At 38.9% G+C, this 18,820-nt stretch overlaps 1 protein-coding gene across 14 annotated transcripts in view; it reads left to right on the top strand.

The window, feature by feature from the left end:
• Window positions 1–18,820, top strand: part of MOCS1 (molybdenum cofactor synthesis 1) — a 34,186-nt gene that overhangs the window by 6,237 nt on the left and 9,129 nt on the right. For 5 of the 14 annotated variants that reach the window (XM_058835348.1, XM_058835349.1, XM_058835351.1 and 2 more), the window contains exons 2-10: window positions 1,972–2,104; window positions 2,735–2,902; window positions 8,300–8,464; window positions 12,746–12,807; window positions 13,054–13,165; window positions 13,452–13,564; window positions 14,582–14,692; window positions 15,497–15,617; window positions 16,884–16,931. In XM_058835348.1, the coding sequence (XP_058691331.1) occupies window positions 1,972–2,104; window positions 2,735–2,902; window positions 8,300–8,464; window positions 12,746–12,807; window positions 13,054–13,165; window positions 13,452–13,564; window positions 14,582–14,692; window positions 15,497–15,617; window positions 16,884–16,931 (1,033 nt within the window). Of the gene's footprint in view, window positions 1–468; window positions 490–1,971; window positions 2,105–2,734; window positions 2,903–8,299; window positions 8,465–12,745; window positions 12,808–13,053; window positions 13,166–13,451; window positions 13,565–14,581; window positions 14,693–15,496; window positions 15,618–16,883; window positions 16,947–17,385; window positions 17,524–18,820 lie in introns of those variants that run through there. The other 9 variants (XM_058835358.1, XM_058835361.1, XM_058835360.1 and 6 more) reach the window with 6 other exon arrangements.

The raw sequence follows: 18,820 nt of genomic DNA, 5'->3' as shown, positions 1-18,820 counted from the left end.
TGAACTTTGTGAACATCATGTATACTGAAATGGTTTTGTATGTGCCTTTTCAGCAGATATGAAATTCACTGTATATCCAGGAAGCCTTTATTTGTCTTCTGGTTTCCATGGCTGTTAAATGTCTGTACATGGTTAAGTAATGAGAACCCGGTGAAGGTGGTTCCCTTAATTATTTTTTTTCCCCTCTGGTTTATTCTGTGATGCTACGAAGCTGACCTCATTCATGAGTTACCAAATTGACCTCCTATAGAATGTTAATTTAACTCTGATGTAGTAGATGAAAATACTTAGCTGAGTTTGAATTATGTTGTTTTTGGATGTTTGTATGTAGTGCCTGAACCAAGTCTCTGCCAGCTGATAAAAGTATGTTGATAAACTCTTGCTTTTCTGCAGTACCGTGATAAGAGTTTATTCAGTTACTGTACCTTTCACTTGAGGTACCAAAATATTTTCCAAAAGTAACAGAGTGGTTTCAGCTGTGCTTTACAGGTATAGAAAAAGAGAGCTATAACATTGTACTTTGAAAGGTACAGGCTAAAGGCAATGGGACTCCCTGTATTTAGACCTTGCTATAATTAACTGTTCTGGCATTGATGGTACTGATATTTTTAAGTTACTTGGTATAAACTTGAACTGTATTCTTTTGCAGCTACTATTTGGGATATTTATTTTGATACCTAATGTGGTTATAGAAGCCTAGAATGGTTTGGGTTGGAAGGGACCTTAAAGATAATCTAGTTCCAACCGCCTGCCATGGGCAGGGACACCTTGCACTGGATCAGCTTGCTCGAAACCCATCCAACATTTCCAGGGAGGGGCATCCACAACTTCTGTGGGAAGCCTGTTCCAGTGCCTCACCACTCTCACAGTTAAGAATTTCTTCCTAATATCTAAATCTACTCTTTTTCAGTTAAACACCATTCCCCTTTGTCTTATCACTAGCTAGGAGTCCTTGGAAGAAGTCCCTCTCCAGCTTTCCTGTAGTCCCCTTCAGCTACTAGAAAGTGTTACAATGTCTCCCCAAAGCCATCTCCTTCCTAGGCTGAAGAAATCCAGTTTTCTCAGCCTTTCTCTCTTAGGAGCTGTGCTTCAGCCATCTGAGCAGCTTTGTGGCTTCATCTGGTCTTGCTCCAGCAGGTCACCATCCTTCTTATGTCCTTATTCTAGAGGGCAAATACTCATACTTCCTAAAAATTGTGTTGCTCTAGAATATATCACATTGTGCTTAAAAAAAACCACCAAAATCATAAGTACAAATCACTTGTAATAGTAACTTCATGACAGTTAAAGAAATTTTTAGAATCCTGATCTTTTTTATTCAGTTTGAACGGGCGTTCAGAATCACACATTTCTCTTCCAGTTCCACCATGTCTTTTATTGTTTGTCATCTTTTAACTGAGACAAGCCCTTTGGAAGTATTCTGTTGTATGGGTTTAGGCAGGAAGACTTTGGTGGAAGTGAAGGCAGGTGTCATGGAACATAATTGTATACAGCAATAATTCAGTTTCGCTGTTAGCAAGATGTTAATATTGCACATGGAATATGATAGGAACACAAGCAGAGATGCAGTGTTTTATCAATTCAGGTTCTCTTGTGCTGAAGGGCAGGAAGAGCTCTTCCTCTATAATTTCATTTACCCAAGGGCTGTAGTAAGTGTAGGTGATCCTGGATCGTTAATTCTGGGAAGAGACAGGCAGTTGAACAAAACCACCTTCTATTCTGCACAAAAAGCCTGAAGCACCTGTGGCAAAGACAAGTATCTTAAAATGCACAGGGAAAATTGTAGACATGGATTAAGGTAGGGTGTGAAACTTAATAAATGGCCAGTTTTGACAATGGTTTTCCTTGGGCAGCTGTCTATGTGGGGAAGAATGGAATAATAATTATCAGTTGAGTTCAGAGTTGATATTTATACAGCAAGCTGACAGGGCAGGCATTCAAATATTTAACACTTGCTTGTTTTTGTTACAGGAATTACAGAGCTCAGGAAGCGGACGCTTTGTGCTGGAACGTGCTGCTCCATTCTCTGCTTTTTTGATGGACAGCTTTGGGCGGCAGCATAATTACTTGCGAATTTCGTTGACTGAGAAATGCAACCTCAGGTGTAAGTGTCTGCTGTTTCCTTGCACAAAACTCCTCTGTGCATCTTGTGCAAAGGCCAGGGTTTGGGTTAGGGTATTATTGCTGTGTTGGCCCTGTGCTGTTTCTTGTTTTCACAAAGTAACAATAAAGGACAGATAGAGACTAATTCGGGCTATGGTACTGGTGGAATGGGAAACCTGGAGTAAGCCTAGGGATCTGCCAGAGACAAGTGGAAGTGACAGATCTTTTATCAAACTTGGTGTGGTTTAGATAATGGTGCTTGTGTGCCCAAAGTCTGCATAAGCAGCAGAGCTCATACCTAGGCATTCCCACAATTACGTCTGCAAAGTTTGTGGTGATGTCTCAGTGCTTGCTGGTTGAACTTGGTGTCTCTGAATGCAGGTTAGATAGAAATAAGGTCATCTTTTTCTTCAGAGTGGATCCATTGTAATTTTGAGGCACATCAAATTAGTCTTGGGTTTTCCTCTGAAGTAAACCAGGAAATTTTTAGGAAATTGTATCATTTTTGCACAGCTGGTGTCATTTGACATCCATTAAAGACAGCTGCCCTTGGTACATTTTGCCCATCAATATTAGATTAATTGTCACGGGTTATTTTTTGCCTCATGTATTTCTGTAATCTTTGTTTCAGGTCAGTACTGTATGCCTGAGGAAGGTGTTCAGCTGACTCCAAAATCAGAGCTACTAACTTCTCAGGAGATAATCACCTTAGCCAGATTGTTTGTGAAAGAAGGTGTGGAGAAGATCCGACTGACAGGTGGAGAGCCACTTATCCGTCCCGATGTGGTGGATATTGTGGGTGAGTTCCAAATCAGACAGTGTTTCAGAGTGACTTGGTACATGTCGATCCCAAAATTGCTCTTACAGCTATCTACTGACACAGTCTGGCAACTGGAAGAATAATTACACATTTAATTGTGTTGTATTTTCCCAACATTGTGAGCTGCAAGATACGTTTCAGAAAATTTCCAGTTCTGCTCTGTTGCTTGGATGGAACTTACATGTCTTTGTATTATACCACCTGAACTTAGCATTGTTTTTATATTCAACATTACTACAGTAGCTTGCAATACTGCAGCCTGTGGGTGAAAAATCAAGAGCTTATATGATCAGGCTCTCAGTGAAGAAGAACAAGTGATATGTGCTTACAAACAAAACAAGCTTTCTCTTTGAGTTTTTTAGAGTGTGGTTTTTTGGTGGTTTGTTTTGCTACCTTGATAGCAGATGTCACTTGCTTGTGTTTAATAAGGAATGGTGAAAAACCTTTTTTTACAGTTATTGATGAAGACTGTTACTTCAGTGGAAGGTAAATTACTGGGTAAATGTTAGAAGTCTGTCTGCTTTGATTGGTATTGTGTTAAATGACACTGCCTGGGTCTTTTTTCTTGAGACAGGTGCTTTTTTCTTATGTCCAAAGTCTCGTGTTAAGAAAATTGCAGTAGATTTGTGTAGTGACAATGTATTAGATTAAGGCTGTGTAGATTAGTGCACGTTGGTGTAGTGTAGACAGCTGAACTTGTCTATTTCTGGACATACACTCTTCTAAGTACTGAAGATAAGAAAAGGTTTCTGTGGAAGAAGAAGGTCTCGAAAGAAGAGAAATTGTCTATGAGTACAGGGAGCTTTTGTGCAGAAAACAGTTGGTCTCTGCCTCTGCTTTGTTTTGTTCAGGATTTGGATGGAAGACCTTTTCCAAAGATGACCTTCCAAAGGAAGCAGCAGAGCTGTTGTAGTTTGTAGAACTGATCTATTCATAGCTGGAAAAGGTGTGACTGCAGTGAGCTGGGTCTTGAACTTCAGTTGTGAGGAGTTCTGAAACTTCACTAACTTTTTGAAACTGTGAAATATCATTGTCTAGAACATTTTGCCCATGCATGATGGGTTTGGGGTAGTTTTATTACTGAGGATGCTATATGCCTTTCAAGAGACATGTTTCTTTCAAGATAATAGAGTCTTTCCAATGATAATATATATAATTATATATAGTATATATTATATATATACTATATATTACAGTATAATTATTGGCTCCTGTAAAAGGGAACTAGATTTATAAATTAGGTTGCAATTTAACATACAATAAAGCTTTGTACTTCAGCACATAATATTGACATGAAAAAGAGTTGAAACCAACCATGTAATTAGTTCAGTGCAGAACTTTTTTCCTAATGTATTGTAGACACGTTTTTATTTATCAGTGGTAGCTGATGACTTAACACAGCTATTCAGATTTTGATAGTCTAAGTGCAGTAGTCAAGTCACTGAAAAATCATTACTACTTTGCTGCAATCCAGAAGTATTGGTACTGGAAGGATAGACATCTTTTTGGTTTGCTTTACTCCAGTGATAGAATTCTCAAAGGTTTATTTTTGTGCCTGAAAGAAAGAAATGTATCGCTTTGAACTAGTGCATTTTCATTATTCTGCCCATGTTCCTGTTCACAGCTGAACTTTGACACATTCATAGTGATCATTTTAGTGGATAGCAATAGTGCTCTTGGGGTGAAGGTAGGAGATGTTAAGAAGTTTGTCCTGTTGAATTAGTTCATTCTGTTGTGAATTTGTATTCGTCTCTCTGGGTTTTTTTAAGGCCTGTTGAAAATTGTTAAATTAGGTCCACATAGACGTTCTGTTTTGTTTGGGATGGTTCCGGGGCTCTGTCTGATCCCTGGCCACCGCCAACTTCCCAGACAGGGGTCCTACGAGGAACAGCTGTCTAGGGGTCTCTACTAACCCCAGTTTCCAGCTGGGGTTAACCTGTATGAACTTGGATTGAGGCTTCAAGTGATCAGCTCTTTTAGATGTGACTTCAGCTCTAGTCATCAGCTCAGCTTGCTCATGGGTTACCCCAGCTGATGCGTGGATGAGAGATGGCGGGCTGTGTAGCATTCTACAGAGTCCTTTATTGGCAGGCTTCAGTGAAGGGGGCCAATGACTGCCACATCCCCTGAACTGGGCAAAAGCTGGGGGTTTTATAAGGAAAGGGATCAATGGTTTAAGACTGGGGTAAAATTACCAGTAGTTTACAAGGAGATAACATGGGGTCCTGACAGCTTAGTCACCATGACTAAGTAGTTTTGTTTTATCTTAGGGAACAGATCTCCAAGTCGGAAGCCTTTTGGAGGACTGGCCTTCCTTTACACTGTTTTCTCAGACTTTAATGTTACTCTATGGTGCCCCAGTCTGGAATCAAGATATTCAAAACTAAAGAGATCAATGTAATAACTATGGGAAAACTCATTGAGGGGAAATCAAGCCAGAAGATGTCTTCTGCAGAATTTGAGTAAAGCATCTTTATTGAAGCCATCTTAGCTTCAATAAATGTACTGGTTTGGTCTGGAATAGTTAGTCTGGTTTTCTAGATGGTTTTGGAGTAGCTAGCTACAGTATCTCCAGTGCTGAACTGGGTTTAAGTTAGGTTTACTTTCAGCAAGCCTTTCTCCAAACTATAAATGATCTGTGAAATACCAGTAAAGCTCAAAAATATTAATGCTGGATTTCTGTTACCAATTTTTTTAGTACACAAATTCAAGTTTTTTAGTTGTTTCAATGAACAGATGTAATTTGAAGCTACTGTACAAGACCATGCTATTCAAAGACCTGCTACAGTTCTTTAGATTATTTAAAATGTTTTAACAGATGCATGTACATAAACTATCCACCATCTAACACTTGCTGAAAGCTAAATCATGTCTGATTTAGCTGGGGACTGCTGAAAGCATATGTTTGAGACTTTTCTGAAGCAGCTGATAGTGGAACATAGAATCCATCTCCTCTGAGATACTCAAAGTTTAAATAAGCACCAGATATAAACACTGTGATAGCTGTTTATTATTAGTAGTCTGAGGAGTACATATCTGCACTGACAAAATAATTTTCCATAGGGTGGAGGATGGAATGTTGGATGACTTTTTATAGCAACTTTTTATACCCATTTCAAGAGTGAAGTGGTGTAGAATAGACTTTTTAGTTCATGTGTTAGGAAGCATACACATCTTTTCTGGAGGCAATTGGGAGAAGTGCAGTTAAGAAAATGACTGGAGGAGAATATGTAGGAAAATTGTCTATTTAAGAAGATGCTCTTGATCCTAAAGGAAAATATAAATGTAAAATAGTTTCCTTCATGGCTCAAGCTTGACATACAAGTTTTAGCTTCATGGACTTACAGCATCTGTTCTGTTTCCTTTTCTACTTGTTAGTTTTTGTCAGTTGCCTTTGCTTGTGCTGATTGGTGCTAAAGCAGTGACCAAAGGTCAGCAAACAGGTTTAATACAGGTATGAGGAGAGTTACAAACTTATGAAATCTCTTTAATACCTGTTAATTTTAAGAGGTCAACAAGTCAAGAAACCAAGACAGTGAAGGTTACACCTAATAGAGTGTTCTGACTGGTCCTTTTTAACTTGTTGATGTAAGTGTTAAGCCTCCATCTCTACCTTCTCACAGCTGACTACGGTCCAATTTGTTACTACCAGTGATACCGTGTATTAGGTTATTTCCAGTGCCTCATCCTGTATCTTGCCATGTCTGGTACGGAAAAAGATGCATGGACATCGGCTGTGCCTGCACTGAGCTAATCAACTGGTGCTACTTCTTAATTTTTTTTTCCATTTTAGGCTGCAGAATGATGTAAGTTTTATTCAATACCTTTATGCATTTTAAATTTCTAGCAACAAAACCTGTATGGCACCTAGACTTTTTTTCCCAGTTGTTCTGATGTTGAGCATTTTATGTGTTCTGAGGCTATAAATAAAAGTAGTGATGTTCCCAAACTATCCTCTGGCTGCAGCATGTAGCCTTTACTCTCACAAAGATTAGGCAGCTAGTGATAGCTAGTATTAAATAATCTTTGGCAAAAGTGAGCCAGTAGCACTTATCCTCTAGGAAGAGGTTATTCTTGGTCATTTGGGAGGACTTTGAGAGCTGAAGGCCAGGGAAAAAAAATCTCTCTTAGTAAAGATTGCTCTTTCCCTACAACCTCATGTCTTTATGGAGCTCTTAGTCATGTTCCAAAATGCTGCTGGTCTGAACTTCAGCATGTTTACTGTGACCTAGCTTGATCCTTTCCAGACTTCTGGACTCAGGGTGCATATTTTGAGAAGACCTAGGAAATGAGATAAAGCAGAAATAAAGCCCTTATCAACATGAACAAATAGAAGTAAAATAATGAGGGAAGAAGGAACTATGAAATATTTGTACTGTAATTACAGTTGCCTCAAGAGTAAGGGTTCTTCAAATACTTCTTAGATAATTAGGGTGGAGGCTATGAGGAACGGAGGAAAACCCAAAGTAAATTACTTTGCTGTGGCTCTGCTTCTGTGAGTTGTTTATGAGGGTTTTTTTCTTATTTTTTATTGTACTGTTAACAGGAGGTTTGAAAGCTTGATCTCTGGAGATCTGGTATGCTGAGGATTTCTGCATTTGGCTTATGAGGAGGGAGGTCTTTTCTAACTCTTAATGTCATGATACTAACTATTTTTTACACTGTTTTCTTTTGTTAGTAATTTTTTAGTGTCTTGCATAAGCACTCTCCAGTCGGCTGGGCTACCACTGGTAATGGAAATATTTCAGTTGTCAAGTGCAAATGTTTTGTCCCTTTGGATGTTGTTGTCTTGGATTCTCTGTTAACAGTCTAGTATGTTGACCTTTTTCCGTTTAGGTGGGACTGCATGTGGTATTTCTTTAATAAGTTTAAAGTCCTACTGCTGGCAGCTACCTCTGAACTCGTTTGTGGTAAAGCATTGTAGGATAAATATTGCTAAATAATAAACAGGACTGGTGTCAGCTGTGAAAGGGATGGCTTACTGCTTATTATTGCTGAACATAAAATTCAGTTTGCAAAGGTAGATGAGGAAAAGAAAGTACACAAAATCAGGGGCTGCCTTTCAACAATAAATTAGATATTAGAGAAATGAACAAAATTAGTGTGCATTTTAATAAAACAAAACTTTGCCATCAGTTTCACTTGCAATAAACTGCTCTCATACCTTTTGAAATGGATTTGTGCTAAAATTGGTCTCTTAAACCAGTACATCTGAAAGAAGGCCAAAGCACTGAAGCGTCCACATTTTCTTGACATCAACAAAAGTATCACCTTCAGTGATACTTTTCTCTTTGTTTTGCAGATCTTTTGGGTTTTCTGTGTAACTTACAGTTTAACTACTTTTTTAAAGTGTTCTTTTTACTTTTTATTTCCTAGGTCAATTGTACAAACTAGAAGGGCTGAAAACCATTGCTGTCACAACCAATGGGATCAACTTAACCAGACTGCTGCCCCGGCTGAAGGAGGCAGGACTGAATGCCATTAACATTAGCCTGGATACTTTGGTGCCAGCTAAATTTGAGTTCATTGTCCGAAGGAAAGGTACAAACTTGTCTTCTAAGGCAACTGTGTTAATACTTGCAGAAGTGTCCTGAGTTGCTTACCATATCCTTCATAGTTGGTTACTTTGGGAGGAAAGTGAATTGCTGTCCTTCTGAGGCTAGGAAAAGTAGTCTGTACTAGATTATTCAATAGTGACTCTTTTTCCTTCTTTCCGTAATGCTTAGCAGGTAAAGCTCCTTTTGTTGGAGCTGGTGAAGTAGAAGATGCTCAACTCGCCACAGTTAGTCATGTGGTTAGTCATATAATCTATAATTGGTTAGTCATAGCTCTCAAGAGGACTCTCCAAATCTTGTGTTTGTCTTATGTGCTGCTGTAACTTAATACTGTTCAAAAAACCCAGATGTTTCTGCTATACCATCTGGGGACAAACATGCCACAAGAACTGAATTTCTTGCCGTGAATAGTGGCAGTTTCTGGGAGTTATATTTGGGGTGTGCTAGCAGTGGTCTCACTTGTGGTTAGTGATGTTCTGTATCCACTACTGTTTAATAGGAATAAACATAAATCATACCTGAGGTAATTTGAGGAGAGCTGTTGGCTTTGTAACTTTTCTCCTACTGAACAGGTAATCGCAGTTAAAATTTTAAAAATGTTTGGATATGCCCAGTGTTACAGATTCTGGTTTAAATGAATCCTAAAGCTGATCGTGGAGCTCAGCTTCATGGCTGGGCTTCCTTCCAAGCTAAAACTGATTTGATCTTGTATCATTCTCTTCCTGTCCAGCAATATAACTTCAGCAGTCTGTGAACTTCTAATTCTGACAAAACCTCTAAATAGCCACCAGGTGGTGCAACAGCCTCAGATAGATGTAGGGAAAAGGATTGTGGACATCTGGAACGCTGTGAGAAGTAATGTCAGCATTTGAATCACTGCTAGCAAACTGAAGTTCTGCTAGCAGGTGCAGAAAGGTGTCCTTGTCAACAGTCTCTGTGGGAGCATTACATCAGGTTTCTGTGTCATGGTGCAGAAATTAGTTCTTGTCATAAAGCTGAGTGGAGGATGATCCTTCCAGTGTAGGCTATTGCATTGATCTGGTTGTCTCATGGCGCAGTTGGCTCCCAGAGTGGTATCTGGGAGTATCTAATCAAAAACAGGTGTTGATTGTGCTCTTTCCTTTGCTCTTTATGTTTGAGTGTTACCTGGTTTGTGACATTCGTTAGGAACAAGCCCTTCTTTTACCACTGAAGGGGCAAACCTGAGCCTCCACCTTCCTGAATTATAAGGCCAGAGATCTTCATGTGTGATTAGAAGCTGTTAAGAATGTGCTGCTTATAAAGTAAACTAAATGTTCTTAGCTGAAAAAGAGAAATTGCTCAACTGAATGGCGTAGACAATGAACAGGGAAATTTCTATTACTGAATATTTTTCAGCAGGAGAAAAAGTCTCCAAATCATAGATATTTTTTCTAAGCAGAGGTTAGGTAAAAATAGTAACACTTGAGTTCTGGTGCTTTGTGGGTTTTTGTTTGGTTGGTTTGGTTTGGTTTGTTTGTTTATTTTGTTAAGGTTAAAAGCTTAAATTATGTAATTTTTTTTTTTGGGGGGGGTGGTTTATTTAATAGCTTTCCAAGTATGGAATGAGCAGAGAATAGAGTTCCTGCCTTACTGAGCTACCCTGTCTCCTGTGGCAGTTCTAGAGGCATCAAGATATATAGCTCCGTTAAGGTGAGAGGGATTCCTGGTCTTGGACTCCTACAGGCTGATAACTTCTCTGGAAAGTAAAGGTGGCATCTAATTATGGAGCTTACCAGGAACTTAAAAAACTTGGAATAATTTCTTTGTTTTGCTGAAAAGTTGATGTAGGGTTTTAAGAAGATGAAGAAAATGTGTACCTTTGGTGCAGGTGCCCTGTATCACAGCTGCTTCTACTTGCAGATGGTTGGGATAGACGAAATGACTTTGAGATCATCAGAGATCTCACTGATGTGTTGAAAGCACGTTAGAGTACCATAATATTTCTATTTTTTCCAATCTGCCACATTCTAAGGGATGAATAAATGAAAAATGCTTTCATGCAGGTAGCCAGTCTAACCTGTTCATGGCCTGTCCCTCTTTTTTTTGGTGTGTTTCATACAAGGGAAGTGAGGTAATGATGTACTGTAATTATATCATTAAATGGAGGACTGAAGCCCTTTTTCCTATAAGGATTAAATGCTGGGAGGTTTTGTTCCATATAGGATTTTTCTGGATGGCATTAAGGTTCCCTGTACTGTAAAGGTGGCTAAAATCCTGACTTCAGAAGAAATCAAATATGATGAAAGTAGTGAAATTTTTCATTGGGTGAAAGAGGAGAAGTGGTTACATTCTGGCCTTTTTAGTTACTTTGAGCTTCTCCTTCCAGTAATCCTGTGGTCACAGATTAGATTTTGTGAGTCGCAGCAGAGATTTTGGTCCCATTCATGGCTCTGGGTTGTGCTTACAGCAGTGTATCATCATCTCTGTTGCCACAGTCTGCCTGCAGTCTTGCTTAATTGGAATGAGATCTACAACAGGTGCTGGAAACTTCCTGGGCACATGCATACATAGGTGGTGATTGAGGAGGGTGACTTTGCTCTTCACTACTCTTTGCAGCCAGGATTAGTGTTAGAACAGGCTTATTAAATAATTGTATCTTCTGCTTTCCTATATCTATGCTTTATGATGCCTTTACTAGCCAGAGAGTGCTGAGGTGAAATTTTTGTTCTTTAGTTTTCTTTTTTTCTGATTTTGAATGCATCCCATATTTAGTATGCACAGGATACTACTGAGTTTCTTTTTTCTACTAAAGCACCTACAGAGTAATGAAGGTATGATCTGTTCACTAGAGAATCTGAGTTTCCAGTAGATCATAGGTAAGGAAAGGAGGGTGATGGATCTGTGCAGAAAACCATATAACTAGGAGCAGCATGGGGATTGTTATCAAAACTTCTTAGACGTACTGCCCTTTTATTAGCATGTGTGAAGTATTTGCTGTTGAAGACTGCAGCTTTGGAAGAAGGAGTGCAGTCTCATAGTATTTGGTCTTTCATACCTAAGTTTCATGTGCAGAACAGGAATGGAATGTAGTTTAGAACCTGCCAGTGTAGAAGAAGGATTCACAAACATGGGGCAAGCAGCTGAATACCCCCAACTCACCAGAAATGTGTGCTCAGAACTCAGGAGTTTGCTGTCTCATTCTTGCTCACCTCTGTTCTCCACCTGCTGCTGAGCATGGGAGGGAGGGAATAATACACAAAATATGAAGTTGATGTCTTGAGGAAAGGTCTTAAACTTTAAACAAAGTTGACAGAAGAGGGGGTTTGAATGAGATCATTAAGAGGCTTTCCTAATGACCTTGGAATTCTAAAACTGCATTGTTGCTTTATTTTTCTTCCAGATTTAAGAGGTACATGTAGGGGAAAAGACGCTTGATGTAAATTAACTGTATCTTTCTGTTTGAGAGCTTCTGGCAGTTGTAGGCCACACTAAATGGTAGGATGAAACTGGGCACTTCATTCCTTGAAGTCACTGTAGTTTTTGACATCTTTCATTTGTTTTCAAGGGTCAAAGGCCAATTGAATTGCTTTCCTAAATGCTGTAATCACTACCACATTTTATTCACTCATTTCTCATGTTTAGTCATAAAAATGATGATCCTGAAAAATGCTGCCTCTGATCTTCTGCCTAATGGATAGTCAGTAGCCTCAGGAAGTCAATTACATCTGTAGCCATGGTTGAACAGGTAATCAAGGGGCTTCTTGTTGTTCCTAAACCCATTCCCCAAAGGTACTTTAGAAAAATCCTTTTAAAATTCACTTAGCAACATTGCTGTCTGATTCAGAACAGAGAAATTCTGTCATTGTAGAAAAGACACAACCCATTACTATAAAATAAATATTAGTTTATTATTCTTTCTTCATTGCATCTGGAGGCAGTTCATAAATTCTTTCCACTCCCTTTAGAAGAATGTAACACAAGGAAAGCTGACTTACAGGGAAGTGCAGAATCATATGCTAATAATACATGGATTTCCAAAGATATAAAAAACCATACCACTATTGTTTTTTACTCAAATACTAGTTAAATATTGATCTCAGTGACTTGAGCACAGTAACTTGGTAGTCTTTGGGGGTTGTGAGGGGGGATATAATTAAAGTCTCTTTATTTTCAGCTCTTCTTACTTACAGCCCTGTCTACTGAATCAGATTGTTTTTTATCATCCCTTTGTCTTGTACTAAATAACCACCTTTTGCATTCTGCTTTGAAACAATAAAAATTATTTTTCACTCTTTTTGTATCTTAGGATTTCACAAGGTAATAGAAGGAATCCACAAAGCCACTGAACTTGGCTACCATCCTGTTAAGGTAAAGCCAATGTTTATTTACTCTGAAACTGTTGTGTTTTACCATACATACAGATCACCTGATAAGGAATTTATCATATTCCATCTCACCTCCCACCCCACTCTGTGAATAATTTTTAGTAAAACTGGAGAAAAACTTGAAGATCACATCAAAAAGTAACAAGGAGAATTCATATCATCTCCTTGTGCAGCTGGGAGTGCAGGTCACACTCTGCTCACTAGTTTCAGGTGTCTGCTTTACCTGCAGGTGAACTGTGTGGTGATGCGAGGCTTCAATGAGGATGAAGTGCTTGACTTCGTGGATTTCACAAAGGATCTGCCCCTTGATGTGCGGTTCATAGAATACATGCCCTTTGATGGTAAGCATTGCTGCTTTGAGATTCTTCTTGGACAGAAGTGAGCTGGTTAGTGGATATTCACCACATAGACTTGTCTCTGGAGGTTTTGGTGAGCTCTTTTAGAGAATTAGAAATTGCCTGAAGTTTTTGTAGCTTATCTTCTTCCCTCCATAAGCTGTAGAAGGACTAGTTGGGGCTGGGACACCTATGGCTAAAGTGACACTTAAAGAGAATGTGAAGGTGGTTGTCTGCTAATTAAGAAAATAAAGTCCACAGTCTAAGGTTAGGGTGGTTTTGTTAATTCTAGGCAATAAATGGAACTTCAAGAAAATGGTGAGCTACAAAGAAATGCTTGATACAATTAAACAACGGTGGCCGGAATTGGAGAAATTGCCCTGTGAGACTTCCAGCACAGCCAAGGTGGGGTTGAACAGAGAACGTGTGAAACGTGCTTCCATTCCTTCCCTGCCCCAAATTCCCCCAAGTTCAGCATTGATATTTGGCAACCAGAGCAATAAGTACTCAGTGTGGTAACTCTTGCGCTTTGGTCAAGCTGCCTGCATGAGACTTTATATTTATGAAGTCCTAGTAATAGTCTGTACCTTTATAAATACAATGTGTTTTCTAGATGTATTTTCAGTCAGATATAAAGAATGCCAGGCCTGTGTTGAGAAGACAAAGGTCTCTGCATGATTCAATGTGAATCAAGCAAAAGCTGTTTATTGTTCTTCTAAATTTCTTATCGTGGTCTACACAGTCACACATTGTTTAATTGGTTACTCTGCTTTGTCTACACATCTCTTGGTTGGTAGCTCTACTTTGTCCACAAGGCAAGCATGCATCTGTTTTCTTAATCTAATTGGTAGATGCTGTAAATGTCGTTTTACTCAGTTTGACACCCCCTTCTCTGTCAGATATTTTTCTGCTTCTTCTTTCTTCTTGCAACATCTTTTTTATCCACAAAGATGACCATATTCTTTAGTTCCAGAAGGTTAGGCTGGTTCATTTAGTACACGCCCATTTTCTTGTAAATATGATCCTACACTGTATCCTGTATTTACAGCTTTTGAAACTTTTGTCAGTCTATGTCTGCACATTAGTGATCCTGATGGAAGATCTGTTCAGTGAAAAAACTACTGCTTTAGAGTGTACAGTGCCAAATGGGAAATTGCTAGCTCACGCTCCCTACAGGCATCACCTTTTAGTTGATAACTACAAGAGCAAGCATTTAACAAGTTTGAGAATTTCTAGAAACAGGGCAGAATAGACTGGAACACCTGAATAAATCGATTTTGTCTTTATTTTTTCTTTGGTTTGATCTTAGGTCTGAAGAGAATCTATGTTAAAATAGATTTTCTGGTCTATAGGCAAGGGGAGTGCTGTAAAAGCTAGGAGTCTGTATTTGACTCTTGTTTTTCCTCCTCTGCATTTCTTTAGAGTTACAAGGTGCCACGTTTCCAGGGACAAATCAGCTTTATCACATCCATGTCAGAACACTTCTGTGGATCCTGCAATCGGTTGAGGATAACAGCAGATGGAAACCTAAAGGTTGGTAATGAAGCAGCATTCTCTTCAATTCCATGCAGTGAAAATAGTGTTGAAGTTCATTCCCTAAAAGTAGCTGCGATGTAAAGATGCATAATTATTACCAGCTAGCTCATGTTTATTCAGCCTGTATGTATTCTTGTTCCATCTTGTCAGGCTGTTAAGAAGATGTTACATCGCCCTTTTTTGGTTTCTCTGTTTTGCTGTCATGGTTAACTTCAGTGGTAAAACATGGTTGAAAGGCCAGTAAATAGAAACATTTATTCTAATCTTTGATTTAAAATCATCTTAAACATGTGACAAACATGATTTCCCATTAAAAAGGGTCCAAGCTGCTGTGAGGGCTTGGCTTTTGAATTCCACAAGGATCCTGTCTTGTTTCCCAAACAACTTGTAGCTTTCCTCCTTCAAGAGCAGCCTGTTCATTTGCTCAGTGACTGTAGAACAGGGAGGGATAACCATTTCTTGCCACATTGAAACTGGGAGTTTCTGGGAGAAAATTAAAGTTTTTGATTAAAAATTGGCACTTAGACATTGTCACCTGATATTGACAACAGCTGTGCTGCTGCCTAACTTCAGATGACTGAGGCAGCCTGAAGGCTCAATGAGCTTAGGCTGCATAAACATCCCAGGCTCTCTGCATGTACATGAGGAGAGATAAAGAAAACAATCTCTATAAATATTCCCTTCAATAGCGTAGGCCTCTTCAAAGCTCTTCACTGTGAGGTGAATACGAAATACTTGTAAAAGTAATTTATTTTAATTCTTTCTCATTTTTCCTCCTCTGCTTCCCTGGGTTGGCTGCAGGTGTGCCTTTTTGGGAATTCGGAAGTGTCCTTGAGGGATCACCTACGGTCGGGTGCCTCAGAGGAGGAGTTGATTCAAATCATTGGAAAAGCAGTGGGCAGAAAAAAGAAACAGCATGCTGGTATGTTTGTTGTACTTGAGAAATAACAGCAGTTATAAGGAAAGCAGTGTCCTGGTACTTGTAACCTTCCATGAGAGTTAGAATCCAAACTGTCTGAAAGACTTTCAGAATGACTTTTGTTCTGAAATAGATGTGAATATCACTGCTCTTGATAATACCAGCAAAATGTAAATCTAAGTAGTTGTACTGGATTCCTTTTTTTTTTTTTTTTTTAATTAGTTTGCTGTAAAAGAAGGACTAAATTGAGCTGTTGATCCAAGTACTGCATTAACATTTTTCTAGAAGTGACAAATCTTTTTCACCATGCAAGACTTCATGGGTACTCATTAAATGCTCTGCATGCAAGGTCCATGATGATGCAGTTGCATTCTCAGGCTGTATTTGTCTTTTCTGAATTCATATTGATATAAACATTTATATCTGAACCTAACTGAATTTTTGTAATCTGTCTCCAGCTGGGAATGCTGACCTCTTGTACATGAACGGGTTTTATAATCATAGATAAGTCACCTATACATAAAAAATATGCCTTGGCCCTTTTGTTTCCTTGCAGATTCTGATAGATTAATAACAGTAGATTTTTCCCTTTTCTCCTGAGGTGTAAAACAAATTTAAAGGTAGCTTTTAAATCTAAATATAGAATAACTTGCAAAGGACATTGATCTGACCCAGGTAAAATAGTGCCTTATAAACCTAAAGGAAGGCATGGAGGGATTGGTTCCTTTATTTGTAGACCCTTTATGAATTTTGGTTTGGGAAAGCGGGGGGTCGATAGGGAAGAGTCTACTAAGGTCATTTTCCCATTTGCAGCATTTACCTGACATTGTCTGTTTCCTTCCAGTTTGTGTAAATCTCATTATTGTCCCTGTGTGTGGGGCTTCTTGGGTATTGAACACTTACTAACAGCTTATCTACAGAACTAGAACAGTCAAATGCCATTGTTAAGAGACAAGATAATCTCAAATAGATTGAGTTCTTTAGTAGATGGAATGTAATTCACATTATGGCAGGCTTTCTGTGAAAGGGTTCTGCAGTGTGATAGACCCATAACAGCTGGATGCCTGGAGACTCAGGCAGCTGTAGTGTTAAATAATACTGGATAATGCTGGATTCCCCCTCCTCCAGTTCCCTTGGTCTTCACTGAACTTTGTTTTTCCTAGTATGCAGGTTGCACTGTGAAGAGCAGAAAACTAGATATGTGAACCAGATGCATGGCTTAAAACCTAAAAAGCTGGGATTTTTATGTGTTCCTTATTTTATTTCTAGGCATGTTTAACATTTCCCAGATGAAAAACCGGCCAATGGTCCTGATTGGTGGGTGACAAATCAGTACGTAAAAAACATACAATGATTTTGTTTGGCTTCTGTCTTTGGGGGAGCAGAATAGATTTGGGTTATAAGTCTAGCTTGTGGTTCTGCCTTAGGTTTAGACAAAGAAATGGGCTTCTTAATTAGCTGGTTATAGTTAACGCACTGAAATGGAAGAGGAGGAAAAAGCTTAGCGTCCCTACCAAGCCTTACCCAGCTTTCCAATTGACAGCCCTATTTTTGTTTTATCTAATTATGACATTATCTAATGATAATAATGCATTATCATTACATTTTCCAAAGGGATAATCAACTTTTCTACCTTATTTCCTATCAGCTTCCTTTGTACTTAAGTAGACAGTTACAGTTACTTATAAGACAGTTTGAGGTGAGTTTTGACTATATTGCCATATAAACATGAAGAATGCATGGATTAAGAAATGCAACTTTGTTTATATAGAGCTCTCAAGCTGACAGAAATGCAAGTGTTCCTACCTCACTACTACTTCAGAATCTAAGATGTGGGGCTTCATTCTTTTGAAATTGCCTCTTACTGCTGCAAAGTCTCAGAACAGAACCATGAAAGATGTATGAACCAAGAGCCTTTCCTTTCCTTCTGGTATCTATTGAAGCTGTTTGCTAACTTTCCCCTCTGCCTGAAGCTCTGTTCACTAGTGATGTAGCACTGCTGTGGTTCTCTTACTGATTTTTAACATCTCCTTCAGTGTGATTTTACCTCATCCATGCCTATGTTTACCTCTTCTGTAAGATAGCTGTTTTCCAAGGACCTTAAGAAATGGTTACAAGAGTTAGCTTTGTGAGATTAATTGCTAGATGTTTCATTGTTACTTATCAACTCCAATCCAAATTCTCATCCTCCCACTGATGTTTTAGAGCAGGTTGTCTGCTGGGAAGCTTAAAACACAGGTTTTAAAACAGGTTCCCTTGGGGAGGGGAACATGCGTTAATTTGTAGGCCTTTGCAACAGGTGATATAATAACAACTACTCTATTTTTAAACCAAGCCCCTAGGGCTTGTACTTTTGTTGCCTTTATTAGGAAATAGGATCCACAGAGGTCTTTAACATAGGTGTTCACTGGGAATGTTTTTCACTTGGTGCCCTACTTTAAAGTGCCGTCATTTTCCATGTTGACTGGTGCAAGATTGTGCTTTTGCTCGCTTGTATTTGGCCACTGTTGCATTGTGTTCCAGAAAAAGGGTAAGAAGGACCCTTTGTTTAAAGTGTGTATTGACTTGCTGCATGAAGAAAAAATGTTGCTTTTTTTGTTTTTTTTTTTTTTTAAAGATTAACTATACTATATTAAACTCCTGACAGCTCACTGGGACCTACATAATTTTTCAAGTTGTGTTTGAAAGAATTGCCACACTCCAAAGTTAGCATTCATAGCAATGTTTGTCTGTCTACAGATCAGCTCAATCCAACTTCCATTTTGAAAAGTGCTTCAACACTGTCTTATATGCAGTGAAAGATGCAGCCTGTCCAGGTCCTCCTCCTTCAGCTCTTCGATTTCCCTTTGAGACTGACTGCTGGCAGTCACTGCATCACTGAAGAGACTGGAGATGAGTGGAGAGTATACCACTGTGACACATGGGAAATCATTAGATTTCCTAATTGTGTTTTGAATTAGTTACAAACTTCAAATAATGCTGGCGTGCAAGCACAGTGGGAGTGTGCGTATGGAATTAATTTAATGAAATTTTATGAATGCCATGGAAATCACTAACTGGTTTTGCTAGACCCAGTAAGCCAAACCTGGCATCTTCCCTGCACTGCTGTTGTCTAGTCCTTTGCTATATGGTTTGTATCTTATTTCCCTTAATCAAAATATTCCTTTTGGCAGGTTATTCTTCTCCTGGGTTCACTTCAGTTATGG

This window comes from Poecile atricapillus, chromosome 3 (assembly GCF_030490865.1).
Source record: "Poecile atricapillus isolate bPoeAtr1 chromosome 3, bPoeAtr1.hap1, whole genome shotgun sequence".
Lineage (NCBI taxonomy): Eukaryota > Metazoa > Chordata > Aves > Passeriformes > Paridae > Poecile > Poecile atricapillus.
The sequence above is the reverse complement of the archived record's forward strand: the minus strand, read 5'-3'. Positions and strand labels throughout refer to the sequence as shown.